Source organism: Rhinatrema bivittatum, chromosome 1, assembly GCF_901001135.1.
Source record: "Rhinatrema bivittatum chromosome 1, aRhiBiv1.1, whole genome shotgun sequence".
NCBI lineage: Eukaryota > Metazoa > Chordata > Amphibia > Gymnophiona > Rhinatrematidae > Rhinatrema > Rhinatrema bivittatum.
The window spans coordinates 747,541,826-747,563,511 of NC_042615.1; the positions used below are offsets into that span (position 1 = coordinate 747,541,826).

The window sequence follows — 21,686 nt, forward strand, 5'->3', positions numbered from 1 at the left end:
ACAAACAGCGGACCGATCATCGAGAGAAACCGACACCATCATCGACGAAGTGTCTCCTTCGATGTAGGTATCGGAAAACCATCGACATCATAGAAATGACGGCAGAAGAAGACCAAACGGCCCATCCAGTCTGCCCAGCAAGCTTCACATTTTTTTCTCATACTTATCTGTTTCTCTTAGCTCTTTGGTTCTATTTCCCTTCCACCCCCACCATTAATGTAGAGAGCAGTGATGGAGCTGCAACCAAGTGAAATATCAAGCTTGATTAGTTAGGGGTAGTAGGGGTAGTAACCGCCGTAATAAGCAAGCTACACCCATGTTTATTTGTTTTACCCAGACTGTGTTATTCAGCCCTTATTGGTTGTTTTTCTTCTCCCCTGCCGTTGAAGCAGGGAGCTATGCTGGATATGCGTGTAGTATCAGTTTTTCTTCTCCCCTGCCGTTGAAGTATAGAGCTATGCTGGATATGCGTGAAGTATTAGTTTTTCTTCTCCCCTGCGGTTGAAGCAGGATATGCATTGAAAGTGAAGTATCAGGCTTATTTGGTTTGGGGTAGTAACCGCCGTAACAAGCCAGCTACTCCCCGCTTTGTGAGTGCGAATCCTTTTTTCTTCTCCCCTGCCGTTGAAGCAGAGAGCTATGCTGGATATGCGTGAAGTATCAGTTTTTCTTCTCCCCTGCCGTTGAAGCAGAGAGCTATGCGTGAAGTATCAGTTTTTCTTCTCCCCTGCCGTTGAAGCAGAGAGCTATGCTGGATATGTATTGAAAGTGAAGTATCAGGCTTATTTGGTTTGGGGTAGTAACCGCCGTAACAAGCCAGCTACTCCCCACTTTGTGAGTGCGAATCCTTTTTTCCACATTTCCTCTTGCTGTTGTAGCTTAGAGTGATGTTGGAGTCACAGTAACCATGTGTATGTTTATTGAATAAGGGTATTATCTCCAGGCAGTAGCCGTCATTCTGGCGAGCCACCCACTCTTTATTGACGGCCTCTTGATTTTATGGATCCACAGTGTTTATCCCACGCCCCTTTGAAGTCCTTCACAGTTCTGGTCTTCACCACTTCCTTCGGAAGGGCATTCCAGGCATCCACCACCCTCTCCGTGAAGAAATACTTCCTGACATTGGTTCTGAATCTTCCTCCCTGGAGCTTCAAATCGTGACCCCTGGTTCTGCTGATTTTTTTCCTATGGAAAAGGTTTGTCGTTGTCATTGGATCATTAAAACCTTTCAAGTATCTGAAAGTCTGTATCATATCACCTCTGCTCCTCCTTTCCTCCAGGGTGTACATATTTAGATTCTTCAATCTCTCCTCATAAGTCATTTGATGAAGACCTTCCACCTTTTTGGTCACCCTTCTCTGGACCGCCTCCATCTTGTCTCTGTCTCTTCGGAGATACGGTCTCCAGAACTGAACACAATACTCCAGGTGAGGTCTCACCAAGGACCTGTACAAGGGGATAATCACTTCCCTTTTCTTACTCGATATTCCTCTCTCTATGCAGCCCAGCATTCTTCTGGCTTTAGCTATCGCCTTGTCACATTGTTTCGCCGACTTCAGATCATTAGACACCATCACCCCAAGGTCTCTCTCCTGCTCCGTGCACATCAGCCTTTCTCCCCCATCGAATACAGTTCATTCGGATTTCCACTCCCCATATGCATGACTTTGCACTTCTTGGCATTGAATGTCAGCTGCCATGTCTTCGACCACTCTTCCATCTTCCTTAAATCCCGTCTCATTCTCTCCACTCCTTCCGACGTGTCCACTCTGTTGCAGATCTTAGTGTCATCCGCAAAAAGACATACCTTACCTTCTATCCCTTCCGCAATGTCGCTCACAAAGATATTGAAAAGGACCGGTCCCAACACCGATCCCTGCGGTACACCGCTTAAAACCGCTCTCTCTTCAGAGAGAGTTCCATTTACCATCACACATTGTCTTCTGTCCGTCAACCAGTTTGCAATCCAGGCCACCACCTCGGCACTCACTCCTAAGCTTCTCATTTTATTCACCAGTCTCCTGTGCGGGACAGTGTCAAAAGCTTTGCTGAAATCCAAGTAGATGACATCGAGTGCTCTTCCTCGATCCAATTCCTTGGTTACCCAGTCAAAAAAGTCAATCAGATTTGTCTGACAGGATCTTCCAATGGTGAATCCATGCTGCCTCTGGTCCAGCAATTCTCCCGACTGTAGATAGTTCACTATTCTCTCTTTCAACAGTGACTCCATTACTTTTCCCACCACCGAAGTGAGGCTAACCGGTCTGTAGTTACCAGCCTCTTCTCTGTTCCCACTCATCGACGACTGAGCCACCAACCAAAAATCCCCGAGGAGACGAGGCCCCATCCCCGTCTGGACTCGGGGCACCATGGCATTCCCTACTGGTATCGGTGCCAGGATCCAGAATTCCACCGCCACCGGTAGTCTCTGGCTATGCCTTCTGAGCCTCCACCCCCAATAACCGTGCCTCCCATGCCGGCTTCTCAGGTGGAATTGGACAGGATTGTCCAAGAGGTGGTGCTTCAGGCTTTACGATCATTTCAGTCTCCACCGGTCCTCATATCAATGCCCGATCCCACGTTGATGATGCTGGCTCCTCTTCTGGATAGACTGGACTCATTAATCGGTGCTCTTCCTTCAGTTCTAGCCGTGCCATCGGTCCCTGCGAAGCCACCGATGCCGATACCTTTATCCTCGGACGAGGAACCGGATCAGCCAATGCCCGAAACAACACCGGGACCATCGGGTTTCGTACCATTGCACCATCCTTCGAAAACACAGATACCATTGATGCCTTCACCATCCTCGATGCCTCCATCGATGCCACCTCCAGATCTGGCTGGATTTGCACTTCAACCTCAAGGCCCTGGAGGCACCGGTGACTACCCTTATAATCCATGGGGAGTTGATACTACTGACTCTAATGATTCAGAAGATCTTCCTTCACAATCTTCACCCCCAGATGAACGTCGACGTTCCCCACCAGAGGACTTGACATTTGCAAATTTTATTTGCAAATGTCTGATACAATTCCTTTTAATTTGCAAGCAGAAGAGGATGCCAGGCATAAAATGCTTGAAGTGCCACAATTTGTAGATGCACGCAAGGAAGTCATGGCAGTTCCTGTTCATGAAGTACTACTGGACCTTCTAAACCGTAACTGGGAGCATCCTGGCTCAGTTCCTCCTATGAATAAGAAAGTTGATGCTATCTATTTGGAACAATCAGCCCCAGGTTTCCAAAAGTCTCAACTACCTCACCAGTCAGTAGTTGTGGAGTCAGCCCAAAAGAAATCTAAAAAGTCCAGGCCTCATTCCTCAGCACCTCCAGGTAAGGAACAAAATCATTAGATGCCTTTTTTTCCTCTCAGCCATTACTTTCCCGGGTTCTGGCAGCGACACTTGGACTTCTCTTCCATTTCTTCAGCCAGAGCAGAAGCTAGGCAATTTAGCGCCTATGGCCAAGTGAAAATCTGTGACCTCCCCCTTTACACAAGACATGACACCACGAGCCGGGAGATTCTGTTAAATGTTTGTACAGCAATGCCCATGGCCAGTGCAAGGGTATTAGAGGCCCTTGGGAAACTTTATAGCCTTGCCCCCCCCCCCCCCCCACTCCATCACACCCTCCTCTTCTGAGGTAAAAATATCACTACAATATGTATATATATTTATCCCAGGACAAGCAGGATGCTAGTCCTCACATATGGGTGACATCAGTAATGGAGCCCTATATACGGAAAAACTTCTATCAAAGTTTCTATGAAACTTTTGACTGGCACCAGTGTGCCCACTGAGCATGCCCAGCATGCCATGATATTCCCTGCCACAGGGGTCTCCCATCAGTCTTCTTTTTTCCGCGGAGCCGTTAGCCTCGCAGTTAATCTGGAGTCCTGTGGTGATTTTCACCACACATAAACTTTAGAAAATGTTCGGAAAAAAACTTTCCACCGCAAGGGTCTCCCTTCCGTTCCATCACGGTAAGTTTTTTTCCCCGTGATTTTCGCGGTTCCATACCATTTTTTCTGGCCCTTGCCATCGATGGCTGTCTGGCAGAAATGGCCTCGGGTTTTAAAAAATGCCGGAATTGTGCGAGGAATATGTCCATTACGGACCCGCACCTAGAATGTGTTCTTTGCCTGGACGAAAAACACGACATAAAATCGTGTCCCTTATGTGCTGAAATGACATCGAAGGGACGTCGACTCCGGATGGAGAAAATGGAGCACCTCTTCAAAATTCAACTGCTCCCAACAACTTCGACGTCAACCCAGTCATCGCCGTCCAGATCGATACGGCAAGTTGTGCTGAAGCGACAACTTCCAGGTGAGGCCGGAGACGCTTCTACTCCCTCCCCCTCGCCATCGTCGAAGGCGTCCACCTCCGGCAGCGAAAAACATAAGGAGAAGCATCGGCATCGACGCCAGCACGCCATCGAGCCGGTGCCTGCTGAGCCTTCAAAGGACGTGGCCTCCTCCGCTAAGAAAGCTTGTCACCCACTTTGAAGCCAGGCCCACCCAATTTCAGCCTCTGTCTGGTCATACAATGCCAAAAAGAGAGAGGCAGGTCAGTTTCTTATGAGATGGGATTGTTAGTTGGGATGGGAGAGTATGAGTGGCGGATTTGAGGTGGTGCTAAATATGTGAGATGGGTGTAACAGCAGGGGGCTTAGTGGTGGGGAGGAGGTGAGAGGTGACATGAATGACCTGGAGTGAAAGACAGTGAAAAGGGATGGGGAGGGGCGACAGGCATTGGAAAGGTATGGATCTGTGAAGGGAGTGATAGATGACGGAAATGGGGCTAGGAAGGAAGCAGCAGGATGTGGTTAGTGCAGTTAGTGTAGCTGGGTTCAAAAAAGGTTTGGATAAGTTCTTGGAGGCTTTTAAAGGCTATTAATCAAGTTTACTTAGGGAATAGCCACTGCTATTAATTGCATCAGTAGCATGGGATCTTCTTAGTGTTTGGGTAATTGCCAGGTTCTTGTGGCCTGGTTTGGCCTCTGTTGGAAACAGGATGCTGGGCTTGATGGACCCTTGGTCTGACCCAGCATGGCAATTTCTTATGTTCTTATGTTTTTATGTAATAGTAAAAAGGAAAGAATAGCAAAGTATTGAAGAGACAATAACAAGAACAAATTCTGCAGTTCAGTTAATAGTTGGAATTTTCTCTGGGTATTCAGTTTCTGACCTGGTCACAGGGTTTGACATTTTGTTCCTATGGCTCCTTTTTCTCCTACTTAGCACTTACTCATAGTTTGTACAGTATTTTCTTACACTTTCTTTTGTGGGATGTCTATTTTCTCTGCTATCCTTGGGCAATATGCATTTCTTATATTTATGTATATACAGAAGGAAATGCATTTCTGATTCTATTTCTCCAGTGTCACACTGCATACAGAGACTTCTTATGCTTTCATTTCCATGTTTTTTTGCATTTCTAATATGTGGTCACTGTTTTACATTTAGTGAGGGTCTGTCTCTGTTTTGCATGTAAGACCAGAATGAGATATTTTGCTAGAGTGTATATTTTTCTGTAGGGATCTACAGAATAAGTGGTTTGTTTAATCTCTCAGCCCCTCAAGGCTGCCAACCAGGATTGAAACTATTGCTTGACTTACTGTTCTGAAATAAGCTGCTTCCAGGGGACATGGCAAGATGCTGTCTCTTCCCCTGTGCTTCCTTCTTATGCCTGACGGAGGAGGCAGGGCAGATGCTGGAAAGTCTTACACATTGCACTATCTTACAGGTCGATACAGCAAGGCCGCGTTAGAAAGAGTGCGGCAGTGCCGGGCGCACCCTCGTTCCCCGCATGCACAGTCCTGCTCACATACCGCTCGATACTCTATTTAAATTGCTTACAAATGCAAGCCACGTCTGCGAAGGGTTAGACCCGCGCAACCCATTTTACTGTATAGGCGCTTAATACAGCGCCTATACAGTATCCTGGGTGCGCTGGTACCTGTCATTTCAAATGTCATTTCAACTGACATTTGAAATGACAGGTACCAGGAAGTGGATGGTTCCCCCCCTCCCGAAGCAAGGCGCAGGCGAAAATTAAAACAAAAGTGTAAAAAAAGTTAACTTACTGGTGGGAGCCGGCGGCCGCGCGTTCGAGGCGGGAGCGAGTTCATCAAGGCGGAAGCCGCCGGGCGGGTGGGCGCGTGTTCATCCAGGCGCAGCGGGAGCCGGCGGGCGCACGTTTATCCAGGCGGCGGCGGTGGTGGGAGCTGGCGGGCACGCGTTCATCCGGCGGGCTGTCATCGAGGCGGGAGCCGGCGGGCAGGCATGCTGTCATCGAGGCAGGAGCCGGCGGGCGGGTGATTGTCAGCCCTCTCCCCTCCCCCCGAAGCAAGGCGCGAAAGCAGCCTTGCTCTGGGAGGAGGGGAGACAGGACTGGCAGTGTAAAGCGAAAAAAAAAAAGTAGCAAGAGCGAGGGGAGAGAGGACGGGCAATTCTACGCTTGGGATTGCCAGTCCCCCCTCCCGAGGCAGGCGCGAAAAGCAGCCTTGCTCCGGGAGGAGGGGAGGGGGGACTGGCAGTGTAAAGCGACGAAGAGACTTACTTTTTGCAGCCCCCCCTCCGGACATCGGCGAGGACGACCGCGACTCCCCTCTCCTGCCTCCAGCTGCTCGTGAAGATGGACGCCTGCACGGGCAAAAGCGGCCCCTGTTCGTGCAATTGGGCTGCCCAAGGCGTGACGTCACGACGTTTGGCGTCACGGCACGTGACGTCACACCTTGAGCGGCCCAGTTGCACGAACAGGGGCCGCTTTTGCCCGTGCAGGCGTCCATCTTCGCGAGCAGCTGGAGGCAGGAGAGGGGAGCCGCGGTCGTCCGGAGGGGGGCTGCAAAAAGTAAGTCGCTTCGTCGCTTTACACTGCCAGGCCCTCCTCCCGGAGCAAGGCTGCTTTTCGCGCCCTGCTTTGGGAGGAGGGGAGGGGGGACTGGCAGTCCCGAGCGTAGGATTGCCCGTCCTCTCTCCCCTCGCTACTTTTTTTTCCGCTTTTTTTTTTTGCTTCGGGAGGAGGGGAGAGGACTGGGGCTGCCCCGGAGACCGGCACCCATGGACGCGGCCAGGGCAGGAGAGCGGGAGCTGGGGGAAAGTTTGCCGCCTACCCTTACCCCTGCCTCTAACGCAGGGGTAAGGTTAGGCGGTAAGTTAGCAGGTTAAACGCGCAGCAAAACGGCAGGGTAAAAAAGGGATAGTCGGGGCGCGCGTTACTGGATGGTAGGGAATAGCTAATTCGATCGTTTGCATGCAATATACATGCCGCATGCGGAAGGGGTTGCCCGGGGATTTTAGGACGCGGTAGGAGTAGGTTAAAGGGGATAGTGTATCGCAGGAAGGGCTAACGCGGCCGGAAAGTGAGTAGAACGCGAGTTAGGAGCAGGGTAAACGCGGCCGCACTTTACTGGATCGATCTGTTATATTGGTAGGAAGGCTGACTGCTGCACATCCTGCAGCAAATGTGTTCATATGCTCTTATGAGCTTTAAACACTCCAGTGTTTTTCTGCTGTATTGCCAACTTCACTCTTTGTTTCCTTATGGAAAAATAGTGGAAGATGGAGGTTGCCACAGGTGCATCCCAGTACCTTCTTTTTTTTTTTGTATATATAAAGAAAATGGCCATTGTAAATATTCTATATTGGACTGTTCTCTTTTCCATTTGACATGTAACTTAATTTTGTTTCATATTTTGCTACCATTATTGTGATGTATCCCGGTCAAAGTGGCATATTAAAACTGATATTAAATTGAATAAAATTATTAGATCAGTAGTTCTCACCCAATTATTGGGTCTTGCTTGGTCAGTCTGGTTTTGAGAATATTCACAGTATGCATGCATGAGATATAGTATTTTTGGGAATGGGGAGAAGCCTGGTGGTTAGCTCAGTAGGCTAAGAACTAAGAAAGCCAGGGATTCAATTCCACTGATGCTTCATGTGACCTTGGGCAAGTCACCTCACCCTGCATTGTCTCAGATACAAATTTAGTGGGTCATTTATTAAGCTGCGATAAGGGTATAACGCACAAAAAATGCTATTTATTGCACAAAATTTGACCTACAAAATGCCCCCTCTTTTACATAAGCTGTTTTACATGCAGTATGCATAACATTTTGAAATGCATGCCAAGCAGTTCATCCATAGATAATTCCATACAAATAAAATAACATGGCTTGCCATAGCCATGGCATTTCCCAAAAAATTAGTAAAAACATTAGGATGCTAATGCATGCCCTGATGGTTCCAGCCTGCTTTTTAAAGGGTCATGTGGCCTGGAAACTCCTCTAGCCCTCCGCCCCCCCCCCCCCAATTTGCCAATAACCCCTAGGGGTCTGGGTAGATCCCTGCCCATCCCCCACTCCCAACACCTGCAGAGGCGCTCGAGAGGAAATAGTTTTAAAAAATAGATTTAATAGTCTTACATTAATGCCCCACCCCTCTTTTCAAAGCCCTCTTTTGACAAAAGTCGAGTTCCCTCCCCCATCCAAATACCCCCTCACCCCCAGTAGCAGAACTGTCTAGCATATTCGTTCTCAACCTTTTTTCGGTCGGGACACACCTGACAGATGGTTCTAACATGCATGACACGCTGAACATGTGACCATCATGGGGCTAAATATAAACATATACTCTACATCCACAGAAACCCCCTCGACCCCCAGCAATGGGTGCAGAGCAGAACTCTAGGGCATTATGCAGTACAACTCGCGATACAAAAAAGATATTCTGGTTCTGATGACATTTTAGTGAAAGCAAAACAAACTCCCTTTACTACCAGGCACAATAGCCCTCCTTATGAAAAGACAGTAATTTACCACTAATGCATGTCTTATTGAGAAAACACAACAAATAAGATTGATACAAATGCCTACATGCTAGTAAAATACCTCATCTCGGTCACACACCCAGAACTGACCTTCACCAAGTACAGAAAAATCATGAATTATAAATATAGAGACAAAAACTGGAATGGAAACCCAAAAAAGCCACTCTGCATGCAGTGCAAACCCTATAGCACCTAACATAGTCCCAGGATCTGCAATAATGCACACAAAGTTACACCTGTATTATGGAATACACTGAAACAGTAACAACCCTATCTATGAAAAGGCAACACTACAACTATTAAACCAGGCCCTAAACACTAATACACTTCCTATTAGGAAAACAAACCAAGCTGCTATAGAGCCCCACACAGAAATAATTGTAAAGCTATACTAATACATGTTACAAAAGAGCTGTTGAATAGATTAACATCCAACAATTAAAAATTCATAAAAACTATTAAAACATGTCCAAATATATATTTCAAAACAGCAGACATTGCATAATACCCAATAATTAAAATGGGAGTAAATCAAGAAAAATAAATTTAAAAAGCCACCTTTACTTACCCTCTCCAGCAACTCTCCTACTCCTTTCCCTTGCAGGCCAATAGCACTCACCAGAAGCAGCAATGGCTGCTGAAGCTCTGTCCTCTTGGTCCTCTTCCTTAGGGCCCACAACCAGTCACTCACACACACACACACACACACACACACACACACACCAATTAGACCCCACAACCAGTCTCGGTCTCTTTCTCAATCACAAACACACACCAGTCATCTTCCTGACCAGTCTCTCTCAATCACACACCCAAGCTCTCACCCAGGTACCCATTCACACCCACACACCCAAGCTCTCACTCAGGCGCACCCATTCACACCCACATACCCAAGCTCTCACTCAGGCGCACCCATTCACACCCAAGCTCTCACTCAGGCGCACCCATTCGCACCCACACACCCAAGCTCTCACTCAGGCGCACCCATTCACACCCACACACCCAAGCTCTCACTCAGGCGCACCCATTCACACCCACACACCCAAGCTCTCACCAGGTACCCAAGCTACCAAGGCACCCAGGTACCCATTCACACCCACAGACACAAGCTCTCACCCAGGCACCCATTCATACCCACAGACACAAGCTCTCACCCAGGCATCCATTCACACCCACACACCCAAGCTCTCACCCAGACACCCATTCACACCCAAGCTCTCACCCAGGCACCCATTCACACCCACCCAGGCATCCATTCACACCCATACACCCAAGCTCTCACCTAGGCACCCATTCACACCCACTCCCACATCCAGACTCCTATTCTCACATGCATGCACTAGGCCTTACTGCCAAACCTCTTCTTCCTTCCCTGCAGTGGTGGGCTCCATTTCTGCCACGGCTTTACTCCAGCGGGCCTTCTTTTTCGCCGCCACCAGGATGGGTTCCTGTGGTGCCCTTGCTTGGTCGAGGTAGGGTTTTTTCTTTGCTGCCATGGGGATGAGCTCCCATGGTAGCCTTGCTTCATTGCAATCGGGCTTCTTCACTGCCACATGGATGAGCTCCTGTGTCCCATTGCTCTGGTTGAGCTTCATTTCTCCCTTTTTCCAGCCCTCTAGAGTAACTTTTTAAGGTAAGGGGAGTGAGGGTTGCACTAGATTACCAGGGAATACGTATGTTAGGAAGGGTCCAGTGGAGGGTCGGGTTTAGATAAGGGGGGTCAACTTTAGACAAAAAGGAGGGATTTGGGAAGGGGTGGGGTCCCTTCTGCAGGCAGTGAGGGGATGGGCAAGGGTCTATCCAGATTCCTGGGGGATTTTGGCACATTGGGGAGGGTTTCCAGGCCATGTAGCTCTTTAAGATGATGGTGACTCCAGGCAAAGTGGGCTCCTTTTCTCATAATTTTTTTCCTCATGGAATTCTTTTGAAGAGGGGCCAAATGGAAAAATATCACTGCATAGTAAATGACTCCCTTAAATTTAACACACACTAAAGACAGGGAAATACCTACTGTATTGAATGTAACTTGCCTTGAGTTACTAATGTAAAATATGTGAGCTAATATAAAATATATTTGCATACAAGTGCATATTTTCATGCATATTCATTTTGAGTATCATGAAAACCAGATGAATTGGTTGGGTCCCAAAAACTGCTTGAAAACCATAAGCAAGGCTACAGACCACAGAAATCTGCAATCTTGTGGACCCTGTCACAGGTTGCTAGACTATCTGAGGTATGCAAGCTTGCAGTTGTTAGGTCTACTAAAGGAAGATTAGCAAGTGTACTTTCAAATGAAAGATTAAATGATTTAAAAAATAACTATAGCTGTAAACATATTCCTTATATTAAAAGCAGAATTTTTTTCTTTTTGTTAATGATAGATTCATGAAAGCTTTAAGTTATGCATCTCTAGATAAAGAAGATTTATTAAGTCCAATCAATCAAAATACACTGCAGCGCTCATCGTCTGTTCGTTCCATGGTGTCCAGTGCTGCATTTGGTAGTTCAGATGATTACATTGGCCTTGCTCTCCCAGTGGATATCAATGAAATATTCCAGGTAGGTATGCCGTGTTTTTCTTGATTTTCTCTTTAGCTTTGATTAGTTTTAAAATGAGTTTTGCATTTTTATGCTCAAAATAAGAATGAAGAAGTAAGAACTGCTAAACATGTTCTCAAATATTTATGCATTGTTCATGTAGCAATTTTTTAAAATATTCAGGACCCCTAGATTCTAATTTATTTACATTTGCTGACCAGAAAACCCTTTAGACTTACTTGGTTGGTGAATCATGCCCCCTATTTCATCTTGTTCAAATCCACTCTGAAGACCTAACTGCTTTAAATCTTAACCACTGATACTCTCACTTAGAGTCTTATTGGTTTTAACCATTTTCTTAATAAATGAAATTCCCAAAGTCTCTTTGCCCTGTATGTTTGTCTTGATTAGATTGTGTGTTCTGGTGGAGCAAGGTCTATCTCTTGCTTATATTTATACAGCACTACATACATCGGGTTGTGTTATAAAAGTGATGATTAGTAATAGTAATGTTTAAACCAAGCTTTTGCTAAACTTGGTCCCGACAATAGCATACTAGATATAACGTTAAAAGTGAAACAGTAGAGCAGTTATAGCATAACAATTACATATATGAGTTTGGTTATCAAATAGTCATCTACAATAAATTTGAAACTACTAAAGGTCTGACACATTTGCAAGCTTATAGCAGCATGTTTCAGAAAACGTAGACTAGTTATAGTGTTTTTATGGGTTTTATTGTAATTTAACTCTATGGTGTGTTTTCATATAATTCATTGTATTTGTTTTATTTATTGAATTTATGAATAAAAACCTCCTAGAAACATTGATAAGCAGTTAAGAAATTTCTTAAATAAATGTGGAAGAAATTCATCTCTCCCATTTTCACACATTGCTCTAAGCCAAAGGGCTTGGTGACTAATATGAATGTTTGTGCTTTCTCCAGTTTCCTGGCATCCTTTTAAAACACGGTATGCAGAATTGATTTCTATGCTTCCCATGTGATAAATTATATCCTTAATGTGCCACTTCCTTTAGTCAGAAATCTAGTCACTTGAGGCCATGTTATAGGATATCCATTTATCACCTGCAATGTTTTTTTTTGTTTGTTTGAAAACATTGTACTTCAAAATTTGGAAAAACTGATTGACCATTATTTTATTTAAATTTATTGTATACTTCTGTCTGTTCGTTTGCTAATGCACAGGCAGTTTTTCAGAGATTCCCACATTATAAATACTATGCGTTATATCACTTTATTCCCTGTACATACCAGGATCATTCCAGACGGTGGGTTATGTTCCATGTCCAGCAGATGGAGTCAGAACACAAAATTCCCAGGGGAGGACCCATATAACCACGCCTCCCCTGTAACAGCTCTCAGTAACGTTCTGACTCCAGCAGATGTGAGCAGGGGACTTGTGGTCCCCAGCTTGTTAGCTTAGGGCTATCTCCTCAGGGGGATCAAGTTTAAAAAAAAAAAAAAATAGGAAGTTTTAAATTTACAGTTTAGGTCACTTTGCTAAGGCTCCTCTTACAGCAGGGGGAGAGCTCTCCGCTAGCGGCGGAGTTCCGCGTGGGAAGGAAGCGCCAGGCCCCGTTCCCTCTCAACGCGGGAATGGCGGCCATTTTGTTGCAAGATTCTGATGCCGCGCTTTATGAGGAGGACACGGATAATCCGTTCCCCACTTCTAGGCCCGTTTTGGACCCTTACTCCGAGTCTAATCCTGATAGGCAGAGGGGGGATCCCCCGGGGGGTGACCCCTCAGGATGCCAGGCCTTTTCCCCTGAATTCATAGTCCTAATGCACAGGGCTTTTTTTCAGAGCAGAGACGGGACCCTCTTCCCCCAAGATACCATGTCCTGCCCCCCTTCTGGGTGGGACCCTCCCTCAGGCTCGCCCTCCTTTAGTAGGCAGGGGAGCGGGGACATCTCGTGGCCCTACCGGGACACCATCGATAATACAGACTTCGTCGGGGGAAGGACAATCCCAGGACCCTGACGTGGACGACCCCACCTTGGCGGCCCAGGTGGAGGGCGACGACCCTAGGGTCCTCCGCATCCTCCAAGCGGCGGAGTTAGATGACCTCATTCCCTACATCCTCCAGGAAATGGATATTGATCCCCTTCCAGAACCGGTGGGGCCTGACCCGGCTCTCAAGAAGGGGGACCCCCTCCTAGCAGGACTGCGGCCTCTAGCCAAGTCTTTTCCCACTCATCACAAGATCTTGCAGTTGATCACTCGGGAATGGGATTCCCCGGAGGCCAACCTTAGGGTCGGTAGAGCCATGGAAAAATTGTATCCTCTGCCGGCCGATTTTTTGGAAATTCTCAAAGTGCCCGCCGTAGATTCTGCGCTATCAGCGGTCACAAAGCATACCACTATTCCTGTCATTGGAGGGACGGCGTTGAAGGATATGCAGGATCGGAAGCTGGAGGTTTACCTCAAGCGTATCTTTGAGGTCTCGGCCTTAAGGATGCAGGCGGCTATCTGCAGTTCCCTCGCACAGCGAGCGGGTCTTTGGTGGGTGCAGCAGCTTCTCACCCCTCAGTCCTTATCAGACGCTGAGGCTCACCAGGTGGACAGACTGGAAGCCGTGGTTGCCTATGGAGCGGATGCTTTATATGATCTTTTAAGGGTCCTAGCCCGAACCATGGTGGCGGCAATCTCAGCGCATCGGCTCCTTTGGCTTCGCAATTGGTCGGCTGATGCCTCTTCCAAGACACGTTTGGGGTCCCTTCCTTTTAAGGGTAGGTATCTTTTTGGTGAAGACTTGGATCAGATCATCAAGTCCCTTAATGAGAACGCGGTGCACAAGTTGCCTGAAGATCAACCCCGTTCGTCAAGATCATATAATTACTCCAGAAACCGTTATCGTAACCAGCGGAGAGCGAGTCCTCAGAGGCAACAGCCACCTCGGGCTCCCTCTTCTCGTTCGCACACCTGGAACCGGCCCTTTCGTGGGCGCCGCCAGGGTAAGGAAGCGCAGGGTGCTGGTACATCCACTAAATCTACCCAGACGGACCCTCGAGGTGGTCCCTCGACTGGGGGGTCGCCTTGCTCTCTTCTACGAAGAGTGAGTCCAAATCACGTCGGATCAATGGGTTCTGGATATTCTAAGACGCGGTTACGCTTTGGATTTTGTTTGCGCTCCTCGGGACCGGTTCCTGTTTTCCCCTTGCGGGTCCTTAATCAAGCAGGGAGCCATGCAGCAGACCCTCGATCGTCTCCTTCAATTGAGGGCCATAGTGCCGGTGCCAGCCGCCGAACTGGGCCAGGGGCATTATTCAATCTACTTTGTGGTTCCCAAGAAGGAAGGTACTTTTCGTCCTATCCTGGACCTCAAGCAGGTCAACCGGTCCCTCAGAGTCCCTCGTTTCCACATGGAAACAGTCCGCTCAGTGTTAGCGGCAGTTCATCCGGGAGAATTCTTGGCTTCGTTGGATCTCACGGAGGCGTATCTCCACATACCAATTTGTCAAGCTCATCAGCGTTACCTACGCTTCAAAATTTTGGGTCAACACTTCCAATTTCGCGCTCTTCCCTTTGGCCTGGCCACAGCTCCACGGGTTTTCACGAAGATCATGGTGGTAGTGGCGGCAACCTTGCGCAAGGAAGGCATCCTTGTGCATCCTTACCTAGACGATTGGCTCATCCGTGCAAAGTCACGAGCGCAGTGTATCCTCGCAGTCGACAGAGTGGTACAACTTCTCCAATCTCTGGGATGGATTGTCAACTTCACCAAGAGCAGCCTGGTCCAGTCCCAGTCGTTGGATTTTCTGGGAGCTCACTTCGACACCAAGAATGCCAGGGTTTTTCTGCATCCGGACAGAGCTCATTCTCTGCGTCAGCAGATTCAAGGATTTATGGCGCTCGAGACGCCCACTGCCTGGGACTACCTGCAGGTACTGGGGACCATGGCCTTGACCATCGATCTGGTTCTTGGGCATTTGCGCATCTGAGGCCTCTGCAGAGATCCCTACTCTCCCGGTGGCAGCCGGTGTCGAGAGATTTCCAGGCAATCCTTCCGATTCCGAGAGGAACCTTCATCAGTCTCCATTGGTGGCTGGAACCGCAGCACCTAGCTCAGGGGGTGTCACTGGAGGACCCGGATTGGGTGATTATCACCACGGACGCCAGCTTCACAGGCTGGGGAGCAGTCTGTCGGGACAGCTCAATCCAGGGTCGATGGACGGAGGAACAGTCGAAGTGGCCCATCAACCGCTTGGAGACCAGGCCGGTCCGTCTGGCGTTACAGGGTTTCTTCCCCATAGTACGCCATCAAGCAGTCAGAGTGCTATCGGACAATGCGACTACAGTGGCGTACATCAATCGCCAGGGAGGCACGAGAAGTCGGTTGGTCTCTCTGGAAACCGACAAATTGATGGAGTGGGCAGAGCTTCACCTCCAACGACTAGCGGCCTCGCATATAGCGGGAGTGGACAACGTACAGGTGGACTTTCTCAGCCGACAAAACTTGGATCCCGGAGAGTGGGAGCTCTCGCAGCAGGCGTTGCGGATAATAGTGCGGCGATGGGGGACACCGCACGTAGACCTAATGGCAACCGCCGGAAATGCAAAGGCCGCCCGCTTCTTCAGCCGCAGGCGGGAGCGCGGCGCCGAGGGCATGGACGCGCTGGTCCTGCCCTGGCCGCGCCACTGTCTCCTATATGTTTTCCCACCGTGGCCCCTCATGGCCAAGGTCATCCGCAGGATAGAGGCACACCAAGGGCCGGTGATCCTTGTGGCGTCAGAGTGGCCCTGACGACCATGGTTCGCGGATCTGCGCAATTTGACGGTGGAGGGTCCCCTTCGTCTCGGTCAGCTGCCACATCTTCTACGCCAGGGACCAATATTTTTCAAGGAGGCAGATCGCTTCTGTCTTGCGGCCTGGCTTTTGAGAGGCGTCAGTTGAGGAGGCGCGGTTATCCGGAGCCGGTTATTTCAACGCTACTGAAAGCACGTAAGATGTCCACCTCTGTTACCTATGTTCGAGTCTGGAAGGTCTTTGAGGATTGGTGTGGAGCGAATGACATTCTTCCCATGCAGACCTCAGTGCCACAAGTCCTTTCCTTCTTGCAGGCAGGTTTGGATTTGGGTCTTGCTTACAATTCTCTTTGGGTTTAGGTGGCGGCCTTGGGGGCTTTTCTTCGCAGTGGAAATAAGGAGTTTCTGTCCTCGCATCCGGACGTCTCCCGTTTCCTTAAAGGAGTGAAACACTTGAAGCCTCCGATTCGCCCACCTTGTCCGTCGTGGAATCTGAATCTGGTGCTCCGAGTCCTCTGTGGTTCGCCGTTCGAACCTCTAAGCTCGGCTACCATCAAGGACGTCACTCTCAAGACCATTTTTCTCGTGGCAATCAGTTCAGCAAGACGTATTTCCGAGCTGCAGGCCCTGTCCTGTCGTGAACCATACCTTCGTTTCACGCCTGAAGGGGTTTCGCTGAGGACGGTTCCTTTTCTCCCTAAAGTGGTTTCGGCATTCCACCAATCGGTGGAATTACCATCTTTTGCCTCTTCTGAGTCTGGAGACCTGCGTAGACTGGATGTATGGCGGTCTCTGATACGCTATCTGGAGGTGACTAATGATTTTCGGCTCTCCGGTCATCTGTTTATCCTCTGGTCCGGACCCTGGAAGGGTTGCATGGCCTCCAAACAATCTATAGCGCGGTGGTTGAAGGGAGCGATCATAGCGGCGTACCTTGGCGTAGGTAAGTCCCCTCCGCTGGTTGTCAAGGCTCATTCTCTTCGAGCCCAGGCGACATCTTGGGCGGAGAGCTCCTCCGTCTCCACTCAGGAGATTTGTAGGGTGGCCACCTGGAAGTCGATCCATACTTTTTCGAGACATTATTGCCTGGATGTCGGTGCTCCGTCGGGCGGTCAGCTTGGAGACAAGGTAATACGAGCAGGGCTGTCTGCGGCCCACCCGTGATGGGAAAGCTTTGGTACATCCCACCGTCTGGAATGATCCTGGTATGTACAGGGAAAAGAAAATTATTCCTTACCTGCTAATTTTCGTTCCTGTAATACCATGGATCATTCCAGACACCCTCCCTTGGTTTGGGGGTTTGCTTGTGGGACATCCCTGCCTACCTGTCTTAACAATCTTTTACTCTGTATTTCGAATACTGCGCGTCTTTTTTTGTTCACGCACTGCTGTTCGCAAGTTCACTGTTCAGAATTTAGTTGCTGTTTATTTGGACAACGGTTATTTCAATTCCTTCTTTGATTACTTGATCCCTCTGTTTTTAGTCTCTCTCTTTTGGGCTTTGTTAGTCTAGTTACTGAGAGCTGTTACAGGGGAGGCGTGGTTATATGGGTCCTCCCCTGGGAATTTTGTGTTCTGACTCCATCTGCTGGACATGGAACATAACCCACCGTCTGTAAGGTAAATTTTTTAAATCTACACATGGCCGCACAGCACTCACTTTCAAAGGCTCACGGCCACACATGTATACCCGGTATGCACCAAAGACCGGCTCAATAATAAAGGGACGTGCTGGGGGCAGGGTGTAGGCGGGCCGGAACAGTGCCATTAGGCTCCAATAAAGGAGTGGACTGGGTGGGAACTTCCTAAACCTCCTAGCCAACCTACCTACCTTTTACCCTATTGCCCTGACCCCTAAAATCCATCTAACTAACCTTTTTTTTTTCACCTAATACTTACCTGCTCTCCGGAGTAGCAGTAGGTTGCACGGGCTTGCTGGCTGCCGGCGAAGGGTTTCAGCAGGACAGTGCCTAATGGCGCTGTCTTGGCCCGCCTACACCCTGCCCAGACCCTGCCTCCAGCCCGCCCCATATTTATTGAGCCGGTCTTTGGTGTATACCGGGAGATAGAAGTGTGGCCCTGAGCCTTTGAAAATTAGCACCATGCGGCCACGTGCATATCTCCTGGTTTTAATGTGTGCCTCCAGCCTTGTATGTGACATTGTCAAATGCCTTTCAAAGTCCAGATATATATTGGTATTTGTTAGCATCCAGTCAGATGAATCCAGAACAAGTGGGTTATGCACCTCTACCAACAGATGGAGACAGAGCAAACTGACATCGCGGTATATATACCCCTGCAATGACAGCCTGCCAGCCTTCTCCATCTCCAGCAGATGGTGGATGTGCATCTCCCTACTAGGGATTGCTTTGATTTAGAAAAGCAGAAATAAGGTAAATAAATGTGCCCCGCTCTTCTGCAGTGATACCAAAAGATCCCTCCCCCAGTTGAGTATTCCTGAGGTGATTTTCATGGTCCCTCAGATGAGCGCCTTGGTCCGGTAACTGGTTTTCAGCCAGCGTTTACTTAACTGTTAAGCAGCTGATGGCAAATGCCCTCTCTCCTGTCTCTGTACTCAGCCAGGTAGGGCTGAGCTCAGGTAAGTTTAAAAAAAAAAACCAAACAGAAATGCAGAGACAGAGAAGGATGATATTTTGCTCTAGGCCTTCCTCCTTCCCCTGGTCTCCGTACTTGGTGCGCCATTCCGACATTCATCCCGCTCCATGGGACGTCAAGGGACGTGGGCAGCCTGGCAGGTTGACCAGTAAGGTAGTCTCGCTGTGCGCTGCATGGTGGGACTTGACGTCATTTTACATGCTTCCTTTAGGCTGCCTTCTACATGGTTCTCTGTTCGGTGTGTGCATCTTGCTGTGCATCCAGTTTTTGGATGCTTAGGCAGGCCTAGTAGTCTGTGCATCCAAGTTAAGTGGCGCCTTAAGTGGCCAGCTGCTTATCTGTGTGCACAAGTTGAGCATTGCTTTATTCTTAATTTTTTTACTGCACCTATCCTAGGGACACCTAGGTGTGAGACACCTTATTTTTGAATGCCTAGAATTTTTGGACGCCTAAAAAAAAAAGCTTGACGTGTGGCTAGACGCACACGTCCAGCTGCCGATCAGCACACTGCTGGTCTAATGGCGCCTATATCTAAGAAACCTAAGCGCCTTTCTCTTTGCACTGTCTGTCATATTCGGGCATCTCAATCAGGAGTGCCTGCTGACTTGTGCCAGCACTGTTTGAGGCTCAGGGAGAATAAGCCTGGTTCTTCCCAGCCAGATGAAGGTCTGGGTAAAGACCTTTCAGGTGGGGCACCTGATTTTGGAGCTCCCCTAACTGGTTCTTCAGCAGGGGAAGGCAGCTCAGTGAGCACACTGGTCGGGATACTTCTACATTTTCATGGGTAGAATTTTTCTAGAGATTGCAATCCTTTTTTCAGGTGCAGTCCTCAGCCCCATCCAATGCTCCCAGCACAGAGTCACAGGTGCAAACCTTGCCTGGACCTACTGGTAAGCGTCAGAGTACTCCTAGTACCCGATAGAGACCCAGATGGCACGGATGATGACGCCGATCCTGACTCTCTAGAGCAGAGCTTTCCAAAGTGTGTGTCGCGACACTTTAGTGTGTCGCCTGCAGTGTGCCGGTGTGTCGCGCAAGCCTGGTGCACGTGACACACCGGCAAGTGGGAGCCAATGCGGCCGCCGGTGGACCTCATCCCACTGGCGGCTGAGCAGTGAAGAATCGCTGTGCTGTGTGCCGGAGACACACAGCAGGAATATCGGCAGGGCCGTGGTGGAGCGCACGTCACCACGGCCCGAAGAAAAAGGTCACGTCGAAACGTGCAGGTGCTCCGCTTCTTTCCTGCCCATGCGGCCCCGGAAGGAAAATGTTGCGGGAACCGCACGGGCAGGAAGGAGGAGGAGCATCAGCCGCGTGCAGAAGAGGAGCAGCGGGCTGAGAAGAGGAGGAGGCCCGGTAGCAGGGTCCCCACCGTGGATTGGCCCGCGAAGATCAGGGCCGTCGCTGCCGCGGATCGGCCCGCGAAGATCAGGGCCGTCGCTGCCGCGGATCGGCCCGCGAAGATCAGGGCCGCTGCAGAGCCCATCCTGCAGCGACCCTTGAAGAGGCCCAGAGGTAAGAGAGAGGCTGAGGGCCCGTAGAGTGTGGGTATGAGATGAGAGATTGTGTGTGGGAGTGAGGACCTGAATGTTTGCAGAGGCAGCCTGTGTGTGTGTGTGTGTGAGAGAGACAGCATGTGACAGTGAGAGCCTGTGTGTATGAATGATTGTATGAGAGAGAGCATGTGACAGTGAGAGTCTGTGCTTGAGCAAGACAGCATGTGGGACTGAGAGAGAGCCTGTGGGTGTGAGAGTCAGACAGCATGTGCAAGAGAGAGACTGTGTATGAATGATTGTATGAGAGAGAGCATGTGATAGTGAGAGCCTGTGTGTGTGTGTGAGAGAGAGAGAGAAAGCATGTGAGAATGAGAACCTGACTGTATGTTTGAGGGAAGAAGATAGATGGAGAGAAAAGAAATAGAAAAAAAAGACAATATGAAAGGAATTGGCAAAAAAATAAGAAAGGGGAGGTGGAACAAAAAAGCCTGTGACCAACCGATTAGAAAACTAAGATCAGACAGCAAAGGTAAAAAAAAAAAAATTACTTTTTACTGATTGGCACATGTAATCTTTGGTAATGTGCAAGAGTAGCACTTTCTCCATGCGGATCTCACAATGTACGAGATCAACATGGAGGAAATGGAAACCCACGGGGCCTGCACAGAGGAGGCAGCAGAATGGGCTTCAGTGCCAATAGCAGCAATCAGCGCCTCCCAAATAGCCATGCGGCATCAGTGACAGTGGCAGCAAAGGAATGAGAGAGGCTCCGAGGTTGCTGGCAAAAGAAAGAGAGGGGGTCTGCCTTTAGTGTGCATGTGTATGAATGGGAGTCTGCCTGGGGGTGTATGTGTGTGAATGCATGGGTGCCTGCCTGAGGGTGTGTCTGTGTATGAGAATGTATGGGTGTCTTCCTGGGGTTTGTATGTGTGAGAATAGGTGCCTGCCTGTGTGTGGTGTATGTGTGTGTGTGTGAGAATGAATTGGTGCCTGCCTGGGGGTCTGTGTATGTGAGAATGAATTAGTGCCTGCCTGGGGGTCTATGTGTGTGAGAATGAATTGGTGCCTGCCTGGGGGTCTATGTGTGTGAGAATGAATGTGTGCGTGCCTGGGGGATGGTGAGGGAGTGGTGTGAAAATGAATGGAAGCCTGCCTGGGGGTCAGTTTCAGTGTGTGAGAATGACTGGGAGCTTGCCTGGGTGTGTGTGTGTTTGTGTGAGAATGATTGGGAACTTGCCTGGGTGTGTGTGTTTGTGTGTATGTGAGGGAGCCAGAGAGAGTGAGAGCATGAGTGTGTATGAGAAAATCCAGGGGAGTAAGAGTTTGTGTGGGGGGTGTGGGTGGAGGGGGAGAGAGTGTCTTAGAGCCTGAGAGTATGTCGGTGTCTGTGAGAGCGAGAAGTTATGGTGGGTATAAGAGCATGAATGTGTATG

The 21,686-nt window shown here is 49.0% G+C and overlaps 1 protein-coding gene across 1 annotated transcript in view; it reads left to right on the plus strand.

The window, feature by feature from the left end:
* The window catches only part of RICTOR (RPTOR independent companion of MTOR complex 2), a 663,554-nt gene that overhangs the window by 528,607 nt on the left and 113,261 nt on the right, over positions 1 to 21,686 (plus strand). The window contains 1 exon segment of the mRNA XM_029578377.1: positions 11,217 to 11,394. Within this exon segment, the coding sequence (XP_029434237.1) occupies positions 11,217 to 11,394 (178 nt within the window).